This window comes from Rhodamnia argentea, chromosome 4 (genome assembly GCF_020921035.1).
Source record: "Rhodamnia argentea isolate NSW1041297 chromosome 4, ASM2092103v1, whole genome shotgun sequence".
NCBI classification, from domain to species: Eukaryota; Viridiplantae; Streptophyta; class Magnoliopsida; order Myrtales; family Myrtaceae; genus Rhodamnia; species Rhodamnia argentea.
In genome coordinates this window covers 4,500,976-4,521,438 of record NC_063153.1, presented here as the reverse complement: position 1 = coordinate 4,521,438, position 20,463 = coordinate 4,500,976, and the positions used below count along the sequence as shown (strand labels likewise).

Below are 20,463 nucleotides of genomic sequence, written 5' to 3'. Positions count from 1 at the left end.
GATTTCGCATAGCTTCATGGCCGAGCTAAGCCCCAGGAGATGAAGATTATTCTTCAAATCATCTAGTACAAACAATTCCAGATTTGATCACCTTTGACCCCTCTAGGACAATTTCTTGTGTCCTAATTGGGTTAAGGTTTTTATGTTCGGCCCATCCTTGTTACCTAGCGCTTTGAAAAGTCTATATATACTTATCTTACAAAAAAAAAAAAAAAACAATTCCAGATTTGAATCATCACTCTGATTTTGGTCATTTCTTGCCATGTTCTCGCGGTAACAATGGGTTTTATTCGTCGTAAAAAATTCAACAACCTTCCCCTTGCAAACTCGGATGTGCTTCATTCCCGCCGCCTTACAAATCTTTTGTACTCTAGAGGAGTTGGTATGCGAATCAGTACATGTTTTGAGCGTGATCCTTTCTCACTGTATGCATGACCTCGTTCCAGTCTTGATTGATACATTTCACCAAAAGAAAATCTCTACAAGCGTACCGAAACTCATAATATGATAGCCTATGGTACATTGATAACCATGATTTTAGCAACAATTCATCCGTTAGAGATCGCGATACGATACCAATGGAAGAAACCCTGTGTTGTTTTTTTCATATGCGAATTGTAACGCGACTAGGTCCAAGCCCTACGTTTCAACACAATACTCATGCAAAGGAAAATAAATAACAATACACAAAAATACCAACGCAAAAGAAACTGTCAAAACCTCCTCTGCAGCCAGTCCAGAAACACAAGATATGCCTCGACGACCCTCCCTCGCTATCTCAGCTTATCCTCATTTTCCACCGAGACAGCATACATCACCCACCGCTCATTCTAAGCACTACATCAATTACAAGACTCTGGCCAAAATTGCAAAATCTACATATCAAGGAAGAATTCGGAAGTTCGACAGTAATTTACTTGAAAGAAAACTCGGCTAACGCATCGTGACAGCAGCCTATCACTCTCGCCAACAACCAATCAGCACATGGCAGCTGAAATGAATGCATCCGGAACATATTCCAGGAAAAAAAAAAGTCAGGCTTCTCATTGCTCTACCACTGCAGGTCGCTTTTCCAAGAGCGATTCCAGGAATGCCGAACACAATTTGGTGAGAGGTGGAAGAGTTTGCGAAGATCCACTGAATAAGGTAGCCCAAGGCTTCTCAGATGGAGCGACCGTGATCTCAGTGGTCTGGCTTCTCTCGAGGTTGAACTCCTGTAGCTCCCCGTATATGGACGAGTACCCATACTTCTCTGCAATAATCATAGTCTTAAATAAAGATCAACTACAAAAGAAGAAACTAGAGTGGGATTCTAATTTGCATTAAGAAGGTACTATCTACAGCGTGTACTACTCTGAATTGAACATGACCATTGATCCCATCCTAATGGGAAAAAACAATATAATGCACTGTTAATGGCTGTGGATTCACCACAGCACCAAAGCTCTCTACTGTAAGATCAGTTTTGTACCCGTTTCTTCAGAAACAAGGCCTGTCCTGTGAGCAACGCCATGTTCAGTTGCTTCATCACTATATGGATCAAAGAGGACATATTCATGATCACCATTTATAAATGCAAGCAACCCGCAAGATGTTTTCCCTTGAGTAATGTTCTCTTGTGATGGACTGCCTTGAATAAATGCAAGAGCACCGCCTTCAGCCTGCAATAAGCACAGATGACTTTTTCGATAAACCACTAATTTGTGCTGCAGAAATTGTGTCAAAAGGAAAATGCTTTGTTTAGCTCCGATGCAGCGGGATTCCAAGATCCTATTAAAGAAACAAGAGAACCAGGCAGAGAAAACTCCTGATTCATTTCATTCACAAGAGTCAGAGTGGATATTCCACTCAGCAATTAAATACTACCACTGTTTCATCACTTTCTTGTGTATGCAAATCTCATAAATTGTTGCCCAAAGAATGGAAAATTCATTTTTTTCCGTTTCATGCTACATTTATCTGTGTTCCTTTATTTGGCTAAAAAGAGAAAAGATTTACACTAAAAGAGAAATTGAGCTACCATCACAGGAGTGGCCACATATTTAACTGTTCTTATGTACACTGATTACGTCATCAAAGGACGAAATCAGCATGCGTTATTCAGGAAAAATAATGATTTGCATACTGCGCTAAAACACCATGCTCAGCATTTAACATTTTTACTATATTCCTAACAAATATGTTGATTGGACTTGGGTGCCAAGACTAGGTCCAGGTGCATATCCAAGTGTTTGAACTGACTTCAGAGAAAATCTTAAACATGGGGACTTGCCTAAAAGGATCCAAGAAAATGGAAACAGGTACAAAGACATGTAATATAATCCACGTTAAAGCTGCATATACAATTGATAAATCAAAAGGAATTGTCTCAAACTTCAATTATTCTCTAGACATAAACATGCTTCCTTCAGTTAATTTCCTCTATTCCTCTACAGAAACAATAGTTTTTCTGTCATATGCAACTATGAGACTGAACTTGATAGGAGGAGTTATATTTGGGCTTTCTAGTTTTAGTTGCATCTGCCAATGTCTCTCAGTCATTACTTGATTATTGAAACTTCAAAAGACCTGCTGGAGAGACTTGGCCCTTAAGGATAAATATGTTCTTTAGTTTTGGTGAGTGGCTTAATACACCCAAGTAGTGAGGGGAAATAAGAAGACGCAGCACTGTCTACATATGCATCTACGATCTCTTCCCTCCTCAACAGAGACTGACTTTCCTTCTCTTCCTCCTCCTCCTCCTATTCCTCCTGTAAGACCATACACAGATCAGTACCTTAACAACTACGGCTACCATCGTCCACTGCTCAGATGACGTTACCAAACAGCTCTTGCAGAGCTTCCATGTGTCGACTAATAAATTACACAATGAAAGAAGTGCAAACCTTTACGTCTAGGCGATAAAGGATAATAGTATAAGCACATTTACTTCATACATCTAAGTAGTTTCCCTGACCTTCAGTTACTTTTAAATATTTTTATCAGTTGATAAATTTTTTGTGGACTCCCTCCCTAGTTCCATCTGGCTGGAGGATAAATAGAAAAAGAGGACTATTAATAAAAAGGTGATGGCATTGAATAAATAACTTTGAAAAGCAAAAGGATGAAGAGAATATGTACCTTTCTCACAGACCATACAGCCACAGGATCGGGTCTGTTAACATCGAAAGTAAGGATTGCTCCGTCCCTCCCTCCAAGTGCCATTCCCTGAGATTCTGTAGCTAACTTAGGGAGGAGAGCAAGGATGGCAAAAGTCGAGGAATCACCCAAGCAAGTGACAGCTGTGGAAAGAAAAGTTGAATTGAGCATGCTCATGATCAGAGTATAAGAACATAAGTATATAAAAAAACTCCTGCAAATTATGGACAAAAACTTAACTTGTGCAAGAACTTGTATGGCAACCTAAGTGATAACTAAGCATGTCAAACAGCCATCGCAGTTTGGAGGAAAGAAATGTTGCAAGGTCTAACCTTCTATTTGGAGAGAGTATGACCATAATTTTGACGACTTGGACAGGCTCCACACAGACAGCTGCGGCCTGGAACCTCTAGATGCCGATACGATGTAACCTGACTGCCCTACAAATGACAAGGTCTTGATTGGCTGCAAAATGACATTCAAGATACTAATCAGACTTCCATAGGTTAACTGAGAGAAGTTCAAAGTTCTAAATATTAAAACACAACGATTGCAACAGCTGCATTAGGATGGTTGAGAAGGAATAGCCAATGTGAAAGCTATGGTAAGTTACTCTAACCATTCCTCCATTAAAGAACCAAGGGTACCAAGCCAAACATTTTTTTTTTAAAATTAAAAATTGGCCTGGAGTTCATGCCTTCTTGACCCGAGGATGACATTGTTAGCATCAAAATAATTCACCTGCCATTGTAATATCTAAAAACACTTAAACTTGCCACGTATAGTCCAGAATGATAATTTGATTCAATAGTCAAGTTAAAGGTCCTTGCGGATAGGAACTGATCACCCATAGTAAATGTAGGTGTTAAACCGATCCAGCCTCAAGGTCAAGAAAAAGCCACCTAAGTCTGCCAAATCAAGAACAATGTCCACAACGATATTGAAAAGGTGACCATTGTGACATTGCAGTTGGTTCACAGTCGTTGACTATCATTTAACCTGTCAGTTGACTATGCCTGCCAAAATGCAAAATCGCAAAATAGTTTCTTCAGGAGAACCTCCATTATCAAATTCAAGTTCAAGGAGAGGCAGTCGGAGGACAATTCCCTTTCCTTTCCTCCTGTGAAAGCCACCAGAGGCTCCAGGGGCATAGCAGAAAAGGCCTACCACGGTTTCCCTTACTCCGTTGGAATATCTAAAGATTTAATGTGATGAAAGGACTTTTATTACTCCCCAAACTAAAATGCATTAACAGGGGACAGCAATTTATTCAATAGGCTCTTCATCAACTATGCCCCAGACATAGTCTCAAGCTATACGGCAACCATGCTTTCTCATTGACAGCCCAAGGAGGACCGTCAAACTGACCTTCCATGCTTAACCAGCTCTGTCCCATAAACATACGCAAAACACATCCACTCCAATATGACCACTAAGAGTTTAGAATCACCGTGAAAGCATGTCCAATTACGGCCACAAGTATATTCCTATCTGGATCCCACAGTGTTATGACTGTTTCAGCCGCAACAGCAAGAACGGAACCATCGGCAGAAAACGTAGCTGCTGTCATGGGTCTTTTCCTGCAAGGCCAACAAAAGTCAATCAGACTAAAAAATTACAATTTCAACAATACACAGTGTTCTCCAGACATGAAAAATTAAAAGGCATATACTCATTCTGTTCCATGTTAAACAGCATAAATGAATCCCGTGGCAATATTCGACAGTCACAGATAATACAAACAAGGACAACTGGTAGCATAGCTGATCAAAGTCAAGACATCTCTGTCAACATATTAGCATGGACACTAAGACAAAGAACAATGGAAAAGTCAGTGAGGATGCAACATAATTGGACTCGTGGACATACTCACAAGCAGATATCCTGTCCAATGTTTGACTTGTACGCACACAAGGTTCTGATTATATCACTCTATTCTCGCAACTTTCTCACCAGTGATTAAGTAAACAACAGTAAGATAACCAGGAGGCAGTATGTCTAACGGAAAAGCGGAAGGGAAAGTCATCCATACTTATATGAACCAACTGCATAGCACGTCCAGCCGGTATTCTGCACTTCCCTTCTTTCAATCTCATCTCCACATACCCAAGTCTGAGATGTTGCAAAGGAACATTAGACATACCAAGAAATACAGATCTCAATGATTTGATTCAGTGATCAAATTACCTTGAAGTCCCCACCATAGGATGAAGTTACTGCCATTAACTGGGTAGGCCGGAAAGCAACAGCAGAGATATCTGAATCCCTGGAAGAAAATAACTTCAGATTGGGTATTTTCAGAGATAGTGGCATCTATGAATTATCTACTTTGCCATTCAAAAGTAAAAAATTTACAGCATATATTAATTTATGAAACTTATTGATTGCTTTCAGCACTAATGCCTAGGCAACGCTTTTCCTTTTGGGTTTGTGTGTCTGCGAGTCACATGTTTCAGGACAGACCTTGTTATTGGTGCGATGGAAGGGAAAACAATTACAAACCTGTGAGGTTCGTAGATCACGGTCAACAATCTAAAACGTTTATCCTCAGAATCTGATGTCCAAAACTTAAGGCAAACAAGACCGCCTATATCTTCTTCAGGAAGCCTAACTTCGACGGTACTCATAAAAGAACCATCAACTGAAAGGGCCAGCTGAGTCACTACAACCTGCAACCAGAACATCCAAGAATAGAAATTAAGTAGCTGAACATCCAAGTGTAGATAGAAACTAGAAAGGATCGACAAGAGACCCCATGTAGCCAAGCAGTACCACTCAAGAAACAGAAGAACAAATGAATAGCATTACCGTGATTTCATTGCCTGGCTGATGATTTCTCTCACATACTTGAACCTGCACAGGAGAATCTTGAATGCTTTAGTTTCCAGTTCATAGCACCCAGACATGGTACTCACTAAATGTAAATCCTTTGTCCTCAGAAAAGTCATCTTGGCCACATAGATATTTACCTTCCCAAACCCCACCATCATTTTCTATCAATATGACTTGCATTTGGACGAACTATACTTTCAGTTTACTGTTCCAGCTTGGGATAATGACACAAATGATCCATGAACTTTGATTCAATGTGCAATGTAATCCCTGAACTTTTAATTTGACCAATATGATCCCTGAATTTTTGGAGCATACTCAACTTAGTCCCTGAATTATAGGAAGATGTTCAACGTAGTCGTTCCATTAATTCAAGTTCAAGGATGATTTTGAATAGTTTCTTATAGTTCGGGGACTAAGTTGAACATAGTTTGGGAACCACATTGAACAAATTGAAAGTTTAGGGATTACATTGCACATTGGATTAAAGTTCAGGACTATATTGGTCAAATTAAAAGTTCGGGGATCACATAGCACATTGGGCCAAAGTTCGGGGACCATTTGTGTCATTTTCTCTTCTAGTTTCTTAAAACTGAAAACAGCCAAAAGGTTGAACCACAAAATGTTCTTTTAATGCTCTCCCGGTGAAATAACATTAAGATATTTCAAGTTTCATTGGTTGTCACCCATGACGTGACTAAGATTTTATTGTAAAAGGCAGAAAAATGAATGAGGTAAAACAACTCTGAGAAATGTTCAGTGAAAACAATAAGCTACATACTTAAAAATGTCCTAAGTGCTTCATCTGAGATATATCTTTTGCAGTTACATCTAAAGCAAAGGATCATGTCTCTGGTGTGAAATCTAATTGACTAGAAAGGAATCTTGATCGCCTGTCACCTTCTAGTTCTCAAAATCCGCCTCACTCCAACCACCACCCATTTCAAAGGAAAATTATCACGGGGAAGATGCAGTGTAGCACATCTTGAGGTACCAGAACATTCGTTAAAGGAAACTCAGTCAACAAAAAAGAATTAAAATGGATCATCTATAGTGAAACTGCCATGTTTTCAGAAATTTAAAAATTGCTTACATTACCTAAAGATCAGACAATTGTTTATTCATACCTCAGATATTGCATGATCATCGAACAAACTATAGAATTGGATGCCATAATTTTCTGTATGTAGAGCAACTACCCCTGCTTTCTCATCAAAGACGCACCCACCACATAAGCTGCTAACTGCTTCAGGAGGTGAAAAGGGGAGCTGCGAATCAGGAATTTAAGAGAATAACCAGTGTCAAGACAACCGGAGACTCACTACCCTAAAATACTTATTTTCAGAACATTAATTGCTTTTCAATACCCAAAATATCCTCCTAACTTTATGAATATGTTTTAACAAAATGTTAGATAATATTAACCCGGTTGGGCCCTTTTCTAGTTTATTCTCTATTTTTGACCAAAAAAATAAAAGGTATCGAAATTTTTTTGAATGATTTCTGTATGGAATTCACTTAAGCACCTTGCTATTTAGATTCTCCTCTATAAAGAAAATGGTCTTTTTTAGGTTTCAGTGCTCCAATATTCCTTAAGATAATCATTGAACCTACAATGGCACTACATACATCCTTTGGAATTAATTGACGCAATACAAGTAGATAAAATTCAGAAACTGATAGTAGAATTCCTACATTACACCTATTCATCACAAAGAGACCTGTTAACATAAACATATGGATTCTGTATAGACATAGATATTCCTAATGTATTGTGCATGAGGAGATGTCTCCCACTATACATAGATTATTGGCTCTTGCTTGGCAACATTTTCCATAACTGTATCAACTTCCACAACTAAAATGAACGCATTATCATTCTGGAACTGTAATGTCTTGATTAAAATCGTCTTCCTAGTCCATACATCGGCTATGTTTATAACTACTATAACAGACACAAATAAGATATATCTATAGATGGATATAATAGTTCCGGATAGTAGCTTGGCAAAATCAGATTAAAATATTATCTTTATCCACCTTTAACAGGTATACTATAAACAGATTTAGATACACAAAAAGTGATACAAACCAAAAGTTCACAGAAACCTGCATACAACAACTAAAAGTAGACCTGCCTTAAACATACCTTGATTCCCGAAATAGATTTCACCATTTCCATTGCAGGCATTTTCAGTAGATGCATTTGATTATCCGCACAAGAAATCTGAAAAACATTCAGCAATTGACTGCATCAGCTTCTCCAGTATTTGAGAGAAATACTCAAATATGAAGTATTGCAAACAAGCTTTCCTCACAGAGGCAAGCGATGGGTCGGGAGAATCCACAAAATACAAAAGTGGAGATCCGATTCGTGGTAAAAATTTCTTTTTCCCAGTATCTATCTGCCATACCACAAGAACTCCTTCCCTACCTCCTGCAAGCCCCAAAAAAGAGTCATAACCAGGAAATTCTTGAATGTTGAACATCAACACTTAAACTTCCACAGGCCTATGATATGGGCTGAGAGAAAGCATGCTCCGGCTATCCCATACACGAAAACCCAACGGCTATCAGACTCCAACAGGAAATTCAAAATTTCGCTATTACCAACCTAACCTAGTTACTTATAACCTTGACAACAAAACACATAATAAGATCACATCTAACCATGACTATATAAATATCAACCTCTTAGAACTTACATGGTCCATGAGTGACAACCTATTCATCAGTTTTAGAAACCAAAATCAGCTTTTGCACGAAGATTGATCACAATGAATAGGTTGCACTAGTACAGACAACAACACACAGCAATCAAACATGTTCCCCCAGTGACAGATATAATTAACCTACAAATTTCCATACTATCATATTACAGTTCTTACTCAACAGCCTATTTAACTTACCAGAATACATGTAGGCTCCATCGGAAGAGAATACAAGACAACAAACTTCATGAGGATGCCAATGCCATGTTGTACAATTATCAGCATCATCATTTCCCCTCACCCCAGGTTTGTCTTCATCAAAGTTTGTCAATCTTCCATTTGGTTGCCCGTCTCCTATGGAAAATGTCCTTTTACCAAATCCTCTCCAAACTAAAATTCTCCCAGTTACATCCCCAGCAGCCACAATTCTTTGAGTGGGGTGGAAGGCAAAAACGGTGAACTTTTTTGTATGATGAAGGTCTATTCTTTTAAGCACTACACGTTCTGACTCAATTTCAGGAACCTTCCATATGTGAAGCTTCTGCTTGTCGAGAATGCCAAAAAATTCTCCTGAGGAACTAATGGTTATATACTCTGGTTTCTTGGTCTGCGAAGATAATTTGACAAGATACAGCTATAAGAACATCGCAATTAAAAAGGACCTGTATTAATTAGTCAATAACTAAACACAAGGACCAATACTCAGGAAATTTAAGCAATGAATCAGTGCTCTACAAAGAAGAAAAAGACACCTTATAAGCGAAAGAACCATTATTTAGACACTAAAGATCCCCTCACGTGTATTATATGAGTTTTGGGCAGACTGGTGAAAAACCGTTGCTTTAGTCTCTTAGCTCACCTCATCGAGGTCTTTTTTGTTTTGGCTAAGCCACCTCATATATGATATTGTCATGTTTACTTCAAAATCTATTTCCCACCTAAATAAGGGAGAGATGTTAGAGATTATATTGTAACAGACCTAGACAGAGGATCTAAATGAACCTAAGATGGAAATCACTTCATTTTTTTCTTCAAGAATTGTGCCGTATGATCGCGAAATTTCAAGGAACACCATAAGAACTAACTAGCTATTCATTTTGTAAACTGGAAACAAAAAGTACCATAACAATGTCCAAATCATATTAAGAGAATCAGCTGAAAAGCAAAATGAATTTTTTTGCAGGTATTAACATCGTAAGGAGAGGAGCAAAATAAGCACACTACATCTGTGTTGCACCTCTTTCAATGTTACTCCTCCGGCAAGAGAAGATTTGGTTAGGTTACACTTTCGAACTTGCCCTCGTAAGGCTTTTGGTTGTGTTTCCGGTGCTCTTATATTCTCGACTGATATATAGGCAAAAACATCTGGGGATCTTTCACTGCTCTCATTTTGCTGTGACAATAACGACGGAATCACCTGGATATTACAATCTTTGTAAGTACAAAATCCACAGGGTATTCCCAGAACACAACAAAAAGCAAAGCTATACCTTGACAGTATGAATAACTTATCAACCATGATGACTAAGACGTCAACGGAAGGCTTAAACTGCTATAAGTTTCCCTTTGATCTAAATAATGGTAAAATAATATATCCATAAAGAACTAAATGTGCCCACAAAATAATTTAAGACAATGAATCCAAGTGGTCAAACTGCCAAAGATGCTAAGTTGGCTACCTTGCCAAATAGCAGAATCTGAACATTGTCAATGTCAATTTGGTCACACCCATCACAATATTGGCTCTCAGACTTACATATATGTCAGAAAGCATCCAGTAGATCCAACCAAACACAAGACCATTAGTTTTAGCATCACCAGGAAAAAAAAATTAGCTGCTATAAAATTGTTTTTAAATGCTTCCACCTGGCAGTGTATTAGCAACAGTTTTTTAACCAATTATAACTAGTCCAATTAACCACCTCACCACCAGAGAGCAAACCTAATTGTATGTCATAAAATTTATAAGAATCAATCAAGTACAGCATAAACAATCACAAGCGGAATAAAAGGAAAGAGAAAGAGGGAACTATCAGTAAAGATAAGAGCCATCATTTGATAATTGTCTAAAAGCTCCAAAAACAGCAGAGACTCAAATCCTCAAAAAGACCAAATTTGAAGATTCTAAATGCAAAGTATCCCCTTGCTCAACTCCTAAGAAACATTCAACAACTTAATACACAATTAAAAAAGTAAAGTAAAATGGAAAACGATATTGCAATTGAACATTTGCAATTTCTTCAAAGCTGATAACCTTCAAAGAGATCCAGACTTAGTCTATTTGGGTGCGGGGTGTGTGAGCGCGGGGGGGGGTGGGGCCGGTTTGGGGGTGGGGTGGCGGCCTTGGGTGGGTGGGTGGGGAGGAGGAGGGAGTTAGCAATTGAAAATCTGTGACGCCAAGTGAACCCCTGCCATGTCTGTCTGCAGCAATTTAGGTAAAATGTTGCACCATTTACAAAATCTGACCGCAATTCATCATTTTCCATTAGAATGCCATTTGAACATGCTCCCCCCTCCCCCACAAAAAAAAAAAAACAAAATCAGGGGACAAAACCATAACCAGCCCGTGCAACTCCAAACAGAACAGAAGAGAAGCCCCACGAAAGAAACCCAATCCAACATCACTCTTTCAACTTGAGTGGAAGCCCAACATACCATGGAGAAAATGGGCAGTCGAACATCGACCGTCTTCATCAACTCCAGCACGGAGAAGTCCCAATACCGGATGGTCCCATCAAGCGAAGCAGTCCAACAGTAACACAAGAATCTACCGGCGGGGCTGGAGTCAGGCACCACTATAACGGACGTAACAAGCGCGACATGACCCTCCAACGATCCCATCTGCGGACCTCAAGAAGACAGCAACCAAGAAAAAGGGGACAAAACTCGGTTACCCGAACCAAGAATCTACGTTCTCCCACAACATATGAAGAAACAAGAAGCATACGGGTGTATCAAGAACGAGACCTGCAAGCCGGTGGAGGTGCTGAAGACAGAGACGGTGCTGCCGGTGCACACGAGGAGCCTCTTGGCATCGTTGGAGAAAGCAGGCGGCGAGGATACGTAGCTTTTGCCTCCTCTAATCATGTTCCGATCAAAGTGCAGCTTCCACTGAATTGTCACAGAGCCAGAGCGAGAAGGGGCAGAGATGGCGGAAGAAAGCAGAGGGTTAAAACCCAAAACCCAGCTCTGGAGAAGGAAATAGCCAAACTGCCCTAGCCGCGAGCTGATGGCTTCATGTTCATGGGGCCAAAAGGAAAAAGTATAACGGCTTAATTCCGTTTTGGCCCCTCAAATTTGGGTGTTTTCCTTTTCCAGCCCAGGAAATACGAAGAAAATTCCAATTAACCCCTGACATGAGACCGTCTCGGCTTAAAAAAGGTCTTCAACTTCATAACAAGGGGCGGGCGGAGGGGACAAACGGGCCGGGTGAACCGGGTTTCATTAAAAGGTGCGTGGCCTGACCTGAACATCTCGAGCCTGGAATTCTAGCAAGGATATATGCACCAAAACGGATCGGTTCGGAAATCGGATCAGATAGAACTGAATCGGTTTGGTTCTAAGAAGTGTTCGAATTCAAACTTTTGGAATTTGGAATAATCGGTCCGATTCTCGATTTCCGTTAGAACCGAACTACTCGAATTCCGATTCTAAGGTGAAACCGCCCAACTCGAGGACTAATCTAGGTGTGGATCGAAAAAGATAGTTTACTCTATAAAAAAGGTTCGGTTCAAGACAAGCTCAATGTAGTGCTAATTACCCCATAAAAAAGGGACAGAAACTATAATTCTTTCGATGAAAATGATTCCAAACTTAAGATCCAATCTAGCAAAATATTTTTATTAAGTAATTCTGGAAAAACTTCTAAACGGAAAAAAAAAAAAAAAAACAAACAAGCAAACTGCTAACTCTATCTTAGGACTACGGTGGTGGAATGGCGGAACAAAGCAGGTGGCGGTGGTCGTGCGCTAGACCAGTGAAATCCGTCATGTCTAACCTCACCCGCTGTTTAAGGGCATTTTCACCCTCTACATTTTCTATTTTTTTAAATTTTTTTTCTTTTTTTTTTTTTTTTCTATTCGTAGTGGCCGGTCTTAGGTGATGGACGGCCACCAGCGATGCCCGGAGATGGGTGACAGAGACCGCCCTTGAAAATTTAAAAATTTAGGGATCATATCGGTCACATTGAAAATTTAGGAATCGTATTGTGCATTGGGTTAAAGCTGAGAGATCATATTAGTCAAAACATTGAGTCAAAGTGCACGAGTTATTTGTGTCATTATCCTAATAACGAAGATGGAAGAGGATTTATTCAGATAGTTTCTCACAATTTTTTTTTTTCGAAGTTAAACCTCCTACTTCTACCAGGGATACAACTTCTCATATCGATTCTCGTTCTCATTGTAAGAGGAGGCTCCGTTCGGCCTTATGCTCCACCAGCACTTGAGCCAACACCGATTTAGATCCCTCGGCGTATCGTAAACCGTGATGTCTCTCGCTTCGCCGCTCCACTTGAGGCGCACCGAAAGACTGTGCGGACGAAGTTGTTGAATGACCGCCGGGTGTAGTTCCCGTCGCCAAGGTAGTGCACACCGAGGTCGTCGGTCTTGGATCTGCAATGCGTCATCAGCGTGACGCCGCCCATGTCGTTCCGGATCCGAACGGCTTTCTTATACGGGACCCGGCTTTCGCCTTTCGGGATCACGAGCACGAGCACCATGAGCAGGGGTACAAGCTTCAGGACGCTCGAGACCGAGACGTTCGCCATTGCTGAGAGGAATGAGATTGGGCGGGTAAACAGATTGGGATGCTGTCGACGGTGAACCTACGGCTACGGGCATACATGAAGGCAGAAAAAAATTGCAATTGATGGGGGAAAGTCGTTCGTTGACTTTGACCGCTAAATGATAAATTTTGTTGAATCAGTGACGAATGTGTCGTTGCTGCATGGCAAGATTTTCACGTACTGCCAAATTATATAAACTAGCTAAGACTTTTCACATGTAACTGAAACTATACAAAATGAATCCTACATTTTTAATCGGGACTCATTATAAAGCTTCATTGACTTGGTTGCATAACGTAGGCGATTAATTCATTAATTTAACTCATCGTATAACTTTTTCCCAATCTTTTTACTAATATTTTGATGTGTAAACTTAGAATATTTGATGTTTCGTGATTATATATTATCAAGTAACATAGTATTTGCAGATGAATTCTAACCTCGGTAAACCGGCATAGATAATGTTTTTTGGTAATCCCATGGAAATATGAGAAAAATCATCAGAAAAGGTTTTTGTTATACATATGTCAATACAGTCCTAATCTTTTAATTGGCCAACTCAATTCCAAAACTTTTGACAACCTTGTGTTCTATTGACCCAAGATATCCACGACTGTATCATTATATATTTATGTAACCTCGTGTTCCTTTTTTTCCTTGTCAAAAAGGATGTCATTCATGTGATAATAATAGTCCAAGAGTTGCATCTTTCAAGTCTAGCAAATTCCAAACAATTTTTGACAAAAGTCGGAAAGCAAATAACAAAGTACGATCCGCAACTAGAAGCATACACTTATCTCTCCGAAACAAATTTGTCAATGTAAAACTTTAGCGGCCAATCACTAATGATAAGCACACGCCAAGATCTCTCACTTTATTTGCAATGGCTTGCGGCGCGTCAAGATTTCGACATCCCCATCACTATGGTCGTGCAGAGACACCAACGTTAATATGCTGAAAGAATACATATCTAATACATGTAGGGAACTCCTAGATCTATATTTAGATTTAGTTTGGGAGAGTAAAATTCCTGAATCTTGACCTAAATTTAAATCGGGAGTGAAGAGCAATCTAAGCTTGGAGAGATTGTGGAACCACATCTTGAACATCCTTCTCAACGGTTGTCGACTAGACGGATGGCCGAACTAATCTCCACGTTCACTCAAGATTAGCTGCATAAATTTAGGGTCCGCATGGTAACCATTCTTATTCTCTGATTCTCATTCTGATCCAAAAAACCTGATTCCGGTTCAAATGAATTTTTTGATTATGTTACTGAATGAGTTTTAGAGAATCGAAACGTGTTTGATAACTGCACAAAATTTATGTTTCAAAAAAATGATTCTTTCCCTATTTTTTTCATTTAAGTCAAATAACTATGCGGTTAATTTATAAAATTTCATCATAAATTAAAGACTAATTTTCAATGCACACTCAAATAATTTAAAATACATTATTTTTTAGCATGTCATGAATGAAATACAAATTTTAATACATGATGTTTAAAGTTCTTTAAATGTTGCGTTTTTTAAATACATAGAAACATCTTGTAACGCACGGCTACCAGTATGCATGTTGGATGCCCTCATCCTCTGCAATATTCTTTATAGGAGAGTGAAATCTATGAAATTTAGGCCCAACTTTATGAAAATAAAGTCAAACTAGTATAATCTAAGCTTTTTCTATTTTTTAAGGATTTTCTAAATTTTTTGTTATTTTTTTAAAAAATTATTTTTTATTTTTATTTTATTTTATTTTTATTAGGTAGAGGGGAAAAAATGACGAGAAAATTACAAGGAAAAAGTTAGAGATGTGAGACTTGATTCTGTTTGCTATTTTCAAAAGTCATTCTTTTCCCAGAAGCAACTTTTTTTTGCTTCTGGATCTTACTCTAAAACCGATTCTGATTCTCCAAAACCGATTCTAGGAATAGAATCATAATCAGAATTATTTACGTTACCAAATAGCATTTTCATTTTTTATTATTATGGGATGAGAATCAGAGAATGAGAATGGTTACCATGTAGGTCCTTATAGTACCCGTAGGCAACCTCGTGTTCTGTTGACCCACTTACCTCTTTTGACCGATAAGGGCTTTAGGATACAAAGGGTCATTCCATCTTATCGAGTGTCGGGTGTCCACCGACCATGTATTCCAACATATCATTTGATTACCTCGACGTACGTATTGAGCTGAATCTAGACCATCATATCTCGCAAGATCCATGCCGGCCTCGTATGAAATCCACAATTTTTAATGGGCCAAATTCAATTCACTACATACTACATGTTAGTAATTTTTCACTCATCCTTAAGACAGTTTAAATTCTAATGATCCATCCAAGTCTTTTGTTGAAGCTTGAAAGGGATATAAGATGTCATAAAAGAATCATTAGCTCCAATGAAGTCCTAAACGGCTTTTCTTTGCTAATAGAGTCCTAAATATTAAATTTTGGTCAATTGAGTTCTAAATTGTTTTTAAAAAGGTTCAATCAAGATCTAATCCTGTCGATGGTATTTGTTTGTGAAAAATCCCACCTCTTTCATTTTTCATGAAATTAGCAATAATGTTAGCAATAATTTCTCATGAATTTTGTCAATCATTGAATTCCATAGTCGATTACAAAGGAGATAAAACAAGCAATCACTATATCGGTGTTGATGAGAGACCGAGAAATCGACATTAAGACGAAATGGATTATATTTGAGCAGTTGAGGATGTGCTGATACTAACTGTTATTAATTGTCAGTGTAGTGAGAATTACGTGTGCTTACATGTGGACAAGATGTCAGGAAAAGTACTAAAAAAGTCCTGCATTTATTGCATTTGTAGTAATTTAGTTCTAAATTTTTTTGCATTGGTACCAATCCATTGCGCTAATTTTGATCGAAAATTACTAACGTGGATGTCGGCATCCGACACTGATGTGGCACGATCGGTCTTGACATAGATATTTTTTAAAAAATAATATTTTGTATTTTTATAAGATTTTTGGTTTTTTTCTTTTTTCATTTCATATATATTCTTTTTGCCCCTTGTGGCCGATGGCCGGGACGCCCTTGCCGAGGTCGGTGACGGCCACGGTGCCCTTGTCCGGTCTAGGCGAGGGGCCGCTCGAGCCCTTGCCTAGGGTCGGCGAGGGTCGCCCGGCGGCCTTTGCGACCTTCATAGAAAAAAAGAACTAAAAGAAAGGAAAAAAGAAAAAAAATCAAAATAAAATGTAAAAGACTGAAAATATTATTAAAAAATATCCATGTTAGCATTCATGTCGGTACCAATATAAAAAATGTTTATGATTGAATTGATCTAATTAAAAGGTTTGTGACTGAATTAATATTAATGTAATAAATTTAAAAATTTTTGGGACTTTTCTTTGAGATAACTACGGTGAGAATGGATGGGATATTTAAGGATGCTATATTTGTCACAGCCGGAAGATTGTGCATAATTTCTGCATGATCAAGAGGTTTGTGTCGAATTTGTCACGGTGGTAAAATGTCGGGTCGTATATAAAATTCTTATTTTGAGCTTTTGTTCTTGTACATAATCGTGCTCTTCAGCAATTGCTTGGTGTCCACATCCGTCTTGACACCTAATGCCAGACGATCTTCTCTTTGAACAGGTCCAAAGTCCAAGCCGTTGACCGAAGCACGCCAATTTCGAATTGATCGTACTGCGAAACTCCCTCGAAGATGAACTCCCCTTAACAAAACCGCGTTGGAGATTAAACAACGTATGACCCACGCAAGTCAAATACTAGAACAATAAGCAGGCAGACTTCTCTGCAGATACTTTGTACTTAACATTATAAAAAAACTGGAGGCATAACGACTGTCGTGATTAACAGGCACTCAACGAGAGTTCTTGATCCCACAGCGAGGTTTCGATTCGATCTGATTCCGCATAGAGAAGATGAGCACCTTCCAATATGATTTCAACAATCAAGAACCGCCAAGCGATTTCGAGACTTTCAATAATTCGGTCAACTCGGCGATGGATCGGTTCTTAGCTGCTGCCATTAGTAAGTCTGAACGTGGACCTGTGTATGAAGTTTGTAATTCGATACTGTCATATATAGTACTCTTAACGATGCTGTCACTGCAACTTGTTTTCAGTTTCCGGCGTGGTGGGGACTGTAGCGTCCGTCACCGTCGTGTACTTCATCATCGATTGCTTGAAGAAAGCGGGATCCGCGATCCCAAGCTATGCCAGGATAGCTACCAATGACTTGGAAAAGTTTCCACAAGTTGTTCGTTCTTCGCCATCCGGGGTAATCTCCGTTGCCCCGCCAGCTATCTCGCCGGGACACAACTGGGAAGTGCCTGATGAGTTTGGTACCCTGGAGAGATTCCTGAAGCCCACCAGGTTTTCTTCGGAGCAGCTAGCTGTCTACACCAGAGATTACGCCACCTTGCTCGGTTCCGGCGCTTATGGAGTTGTCTTCAAAGGCGAGTTGCCGAACGGAACTCTGGTGGCCGTCAAAGTGCTCACCAACGTCCACGACAAGAGGATCGAGGAGCAGTTCATGGCAGAGGTGAGCTCCATCGGAAGAACTCACCACATAAACCTCGTCAGGCTCTACGGCTTTTGCTTCGACTCGACGACGAGGGCGCTTGTCTATGAGTACATGGAAAATGGGTCCCTCGACGGGTTCCTGTTCGGGAACAAGACAGCAATCGATTGGTGCAAGATGCACGAGATTGCCGTGGGGACTGCGAAGGGGATCGCCTACTTGCACGAGGAATGCGAGCAGAGGATCGTCCACTACGACATAAAGCCTGCGAATATCCTCCTGGATCGGAACTTGAGCCCGAAGGTGGCGGACTTTGGGCTCGCCAAGCTCCACAACAGGGAAAGCAGTCGGCTCCTCATGACGGGGTTCCGCGGGACCCCCGGGTATGCGGCGCCTGAGATGTGGAAACCGTTTCCCGTGACCTACAAGTGCGATGTGTACAGCTTCGGGATGCTCCTGTTCGAGATCGCGGGGAGGAGGAGAAATCACGACCCGAACCTTAGTGAGTCTACACAGTGGCTCCCGCGGTGGACGTGGGAAATGCTACAGACCGGCGAGTTGTTGGTGATGGTCGGTCTCTGTGGGGTTGCCGAGAGTGAAAGGGAGAAGGCGTCGAGGATGTTGAAGGTGGCTTTGTTGTGCATTCAGTATAAGCCGGAGGCAAGGCCGGCGATGAGCACTGTGGTGAAGATGTTGGAAGGAGATATGGAAATCCCGACGCCCGAATATCCGTTCGAGTACCTCGATCCGGCTAAGCCTCATCAGTTATCGGACAATGGAAGCGAATGGGACTCGGAGCCGTCCGCCTTGAGGGCCACATACTCCGAAGGTTGCTGCTCCAATCCTGGGAAGCAATCTGTGCAAAATGAAATAGAGCTAGCTACCAGATAACATTATTAATCTCCTTGGGGCAAAGATTTTTATTTCATTTCTGATAAATCATGAATGTATTGTAGTTGTTCCGAAAGTCTATTTTTTTTTTTATTTTTAATCAAGTATTCTTTTGCATTGCTGATATCATAATACTACAAAACGCCAGATGCTTGCTCATCTCATCCCATGCCCGCAGATGCTCTCGGACGGATCTAGAGTAGTATTCTTGGCCAGCCGGTTGCGAATTCGATCTAAGCTTTGAACTATATTTTTCATGACGAATACGGTCAAACCGGTTCCACGAGGAACTGCAGCCGTCAGTTACGGTGGTAGTCTGAAAACCGGTTCGGGCCATGGGCTTGTCAAGTTTCGGGTTGAGGGCGTTGGGTTCGAAGGTTTTTTGGTACTATGAGCTTCTTTGTTGATTGTGGCTCCGCAAGGAGAGGATTGTCCTGGCCGCCTGTCACTTCGGCGGCGGTGGTGCTGTAGGTGATTGCACGTGAGATTTCATTTGTTGCAGTTGAGGCATAGAGAGAGAGGCTGGTTTGATGTGCTTAGTTAAAGAGCAAGATGAAATTAGTTTGGTTGCATATTAAGTGTTTGTTAAAATGTCCATAAGAGATCCGGCTTTAAATGCTAGCATGGCTTGGATAAGTGTGGGCCAAGTTTTGGTTTACGGCTTGTTTGTTAACTAATCTCTTTACCTATTTTTTTTTTTGGCTTTTTTCCCAAAACAGAAAAAAATATAAATCTATTTGTGTACGTTAATTAATTTTCCTGTTTTCTATAATAGATCGGCGGTTAGAGAATAGATTTGAAATAAGCCCCGTTTCGAACTTTCATTGGAAGTGTCTATTAGTCGGTTTGCATCGTTTGCTCGGTAAGTTTAATTTCTTGTTCATTTCATTCCTTTCGATTTTAATTTCTCACGTCGTTTTCGCTTAGTCCGCGCTTGCTCGTCTTAACCAGAATCTAAGTTCTCAAGTGTCGCTCTCTTTGGAATCTCGAAGCTCGCCTCTCGAGCTTGAATCTCGCGTGGTCGCCTCTTGCGTGCTCGCGTCATCTTCGCTCTGTCTGCAGTTGCTCATCTCAACCGGAATCCAGGTTCTTTCACTTCGATTCTTTCTTGTTGTGATTCTAGCGGACGGTGAATTGTTTAAGAATAAAATGGCCAATTTTGTCCGGAAATGGGGATTGTGTCTTTTTCATGCTCTAGTATGAAGTGTTGTTTTCTTTTCTTAGTGATTTGTCTCTTTGGATTTGCTCTCTATTTCTTGTGGCACTAGTTAATGAGGCTCTGTGCCTCACCGTCCCCCTCCAAAAAAAAAAAAGAAAAAGAAAAATAAGAAGTCCCCTCATGCACAAACCGAAGGCTTCATAATTAAGATATCTAGCAAGATTGGAATGATATCTTGCAAAATTTTGGGAACTGAACAATAATCATGAGTGCTGCTACCTCGTTCCGGATGTTGTTGATTATGCAAAAGATTGGTATGTAGTTTGTATGTCTAGCATTAAGTAGGTGCCTATGTTTGACTATATGATCAACTCCCCACAATTGCTCTTCCTCTGTTTATAATGCGAAGAGTACACAAAGCAGAATTCTTTT

At 40.0% G+C, this 20,463-nt stretch overlaps 2 protein-coding genes across 2 annotated transcripts; one reads left to right on the top strand and one right to left on the bottom strand.

Annotated features, from left to right (window-relative positions):
- Nucleotides 1-673: 673 nt before the first annotated feature.
- Nucleotides 674-18,415, bottom strand: LOC115750801 (WD repeat-containing protein 75). The gene is made up of 17 exons (XM_048278386.1): nt 18,404-18,415; nt 11,649-11,786; nt 11,337-11,522; nt 9,919-10,098; nt 8,880-9,288; nt 8,289-8,407; nt 8,120-8,197; nt 7,098-7,238; nt 5,947-5,991; nt 5,641-5,807; nt 5,326-5,404; nt 5,171-5,250; nt 4,589-4,718; nt 3,471-3,603; nt 3,121-3,281; nt 1,472-1,661; nt 674-1,252 (listed from the first exon to the last, which is right to left on the bottom strand). The coding sequence occupies exons 2-17, from the start codon at nt 11,766-11,768 to the stop codon at nt 1,044-1,046; spliced, it is 2,427 nt and encodes an 808-aa protein (XP_048134343.1). The 5' UTR covers nt 11,769-11,786; nt 18,404-18,415; the 3' UTR covers nt 674-1,043.
- On the top strand, nt 17,301-18,881 carry LOC115750782 (rust resistance kinase Lr10-like). Its single transcript, XM_030688336.2, has 2 exons — nt 17,301-17,489; nt 17,584-18,881. Exons 1-2 carry the CDS (start codon nt 17,381-17,383, stop codon nt 18,870-18,872), a joined length of 1,398 nt encoding a protein of 465 aa, XP_030544196.1. The 5' UTR covers nt 17,301-17,380; the 3' UTR covers nt 18,873-18,881.
- The last annotated feature ends 1,582 nt before the right edge of the window (nt 18,882-20,463 follow it).

What these genes read in the sequence shown, in the direction of transcription:
- LOC115750801 (XM_048278386.1), bottom strand. Translation starts at nt 11,768, where the DNA reads ATGATTAGAGGAGGCAAAAGCTACGTATCCTCGCCGCCTGCTTTCTCC. An exon ending in AGCCAGGCAATGAAATCACG is followed by an intron (nt 5,808 to 5,946) that starts GTAATGCTATTC and finishes TTCTGGTTGCAG; the next exon opens with GTTGTAGTGACTCAGCTGGC. An exon ending in CCTTGTTTCTGAAGAAACGG is followed by an intron (nt 1,253 to 1,471) that starts GTACAAAACTGA and finishes TGATTATTGCAG; the next exon opens with AGAAGTATGGGTACTCGTCC.
- LOC115750782 (XM_030688336.2), top strand. Translation starts at nt 17,381, where the DNA reads ATGAGCACCTTCCAATATGATTTCAACAATCAAGAACCGCCAAGCGAT. An exon ending in GTTCTTAGCTGCTGCCATTA is followed by an intron (nt 17,490 to 17,583) that starts GTAAGTCTGAAC and finishes ACTTGTTTTCAG; the next exon opens with TTTCCGGCGTGGTGGGGACT.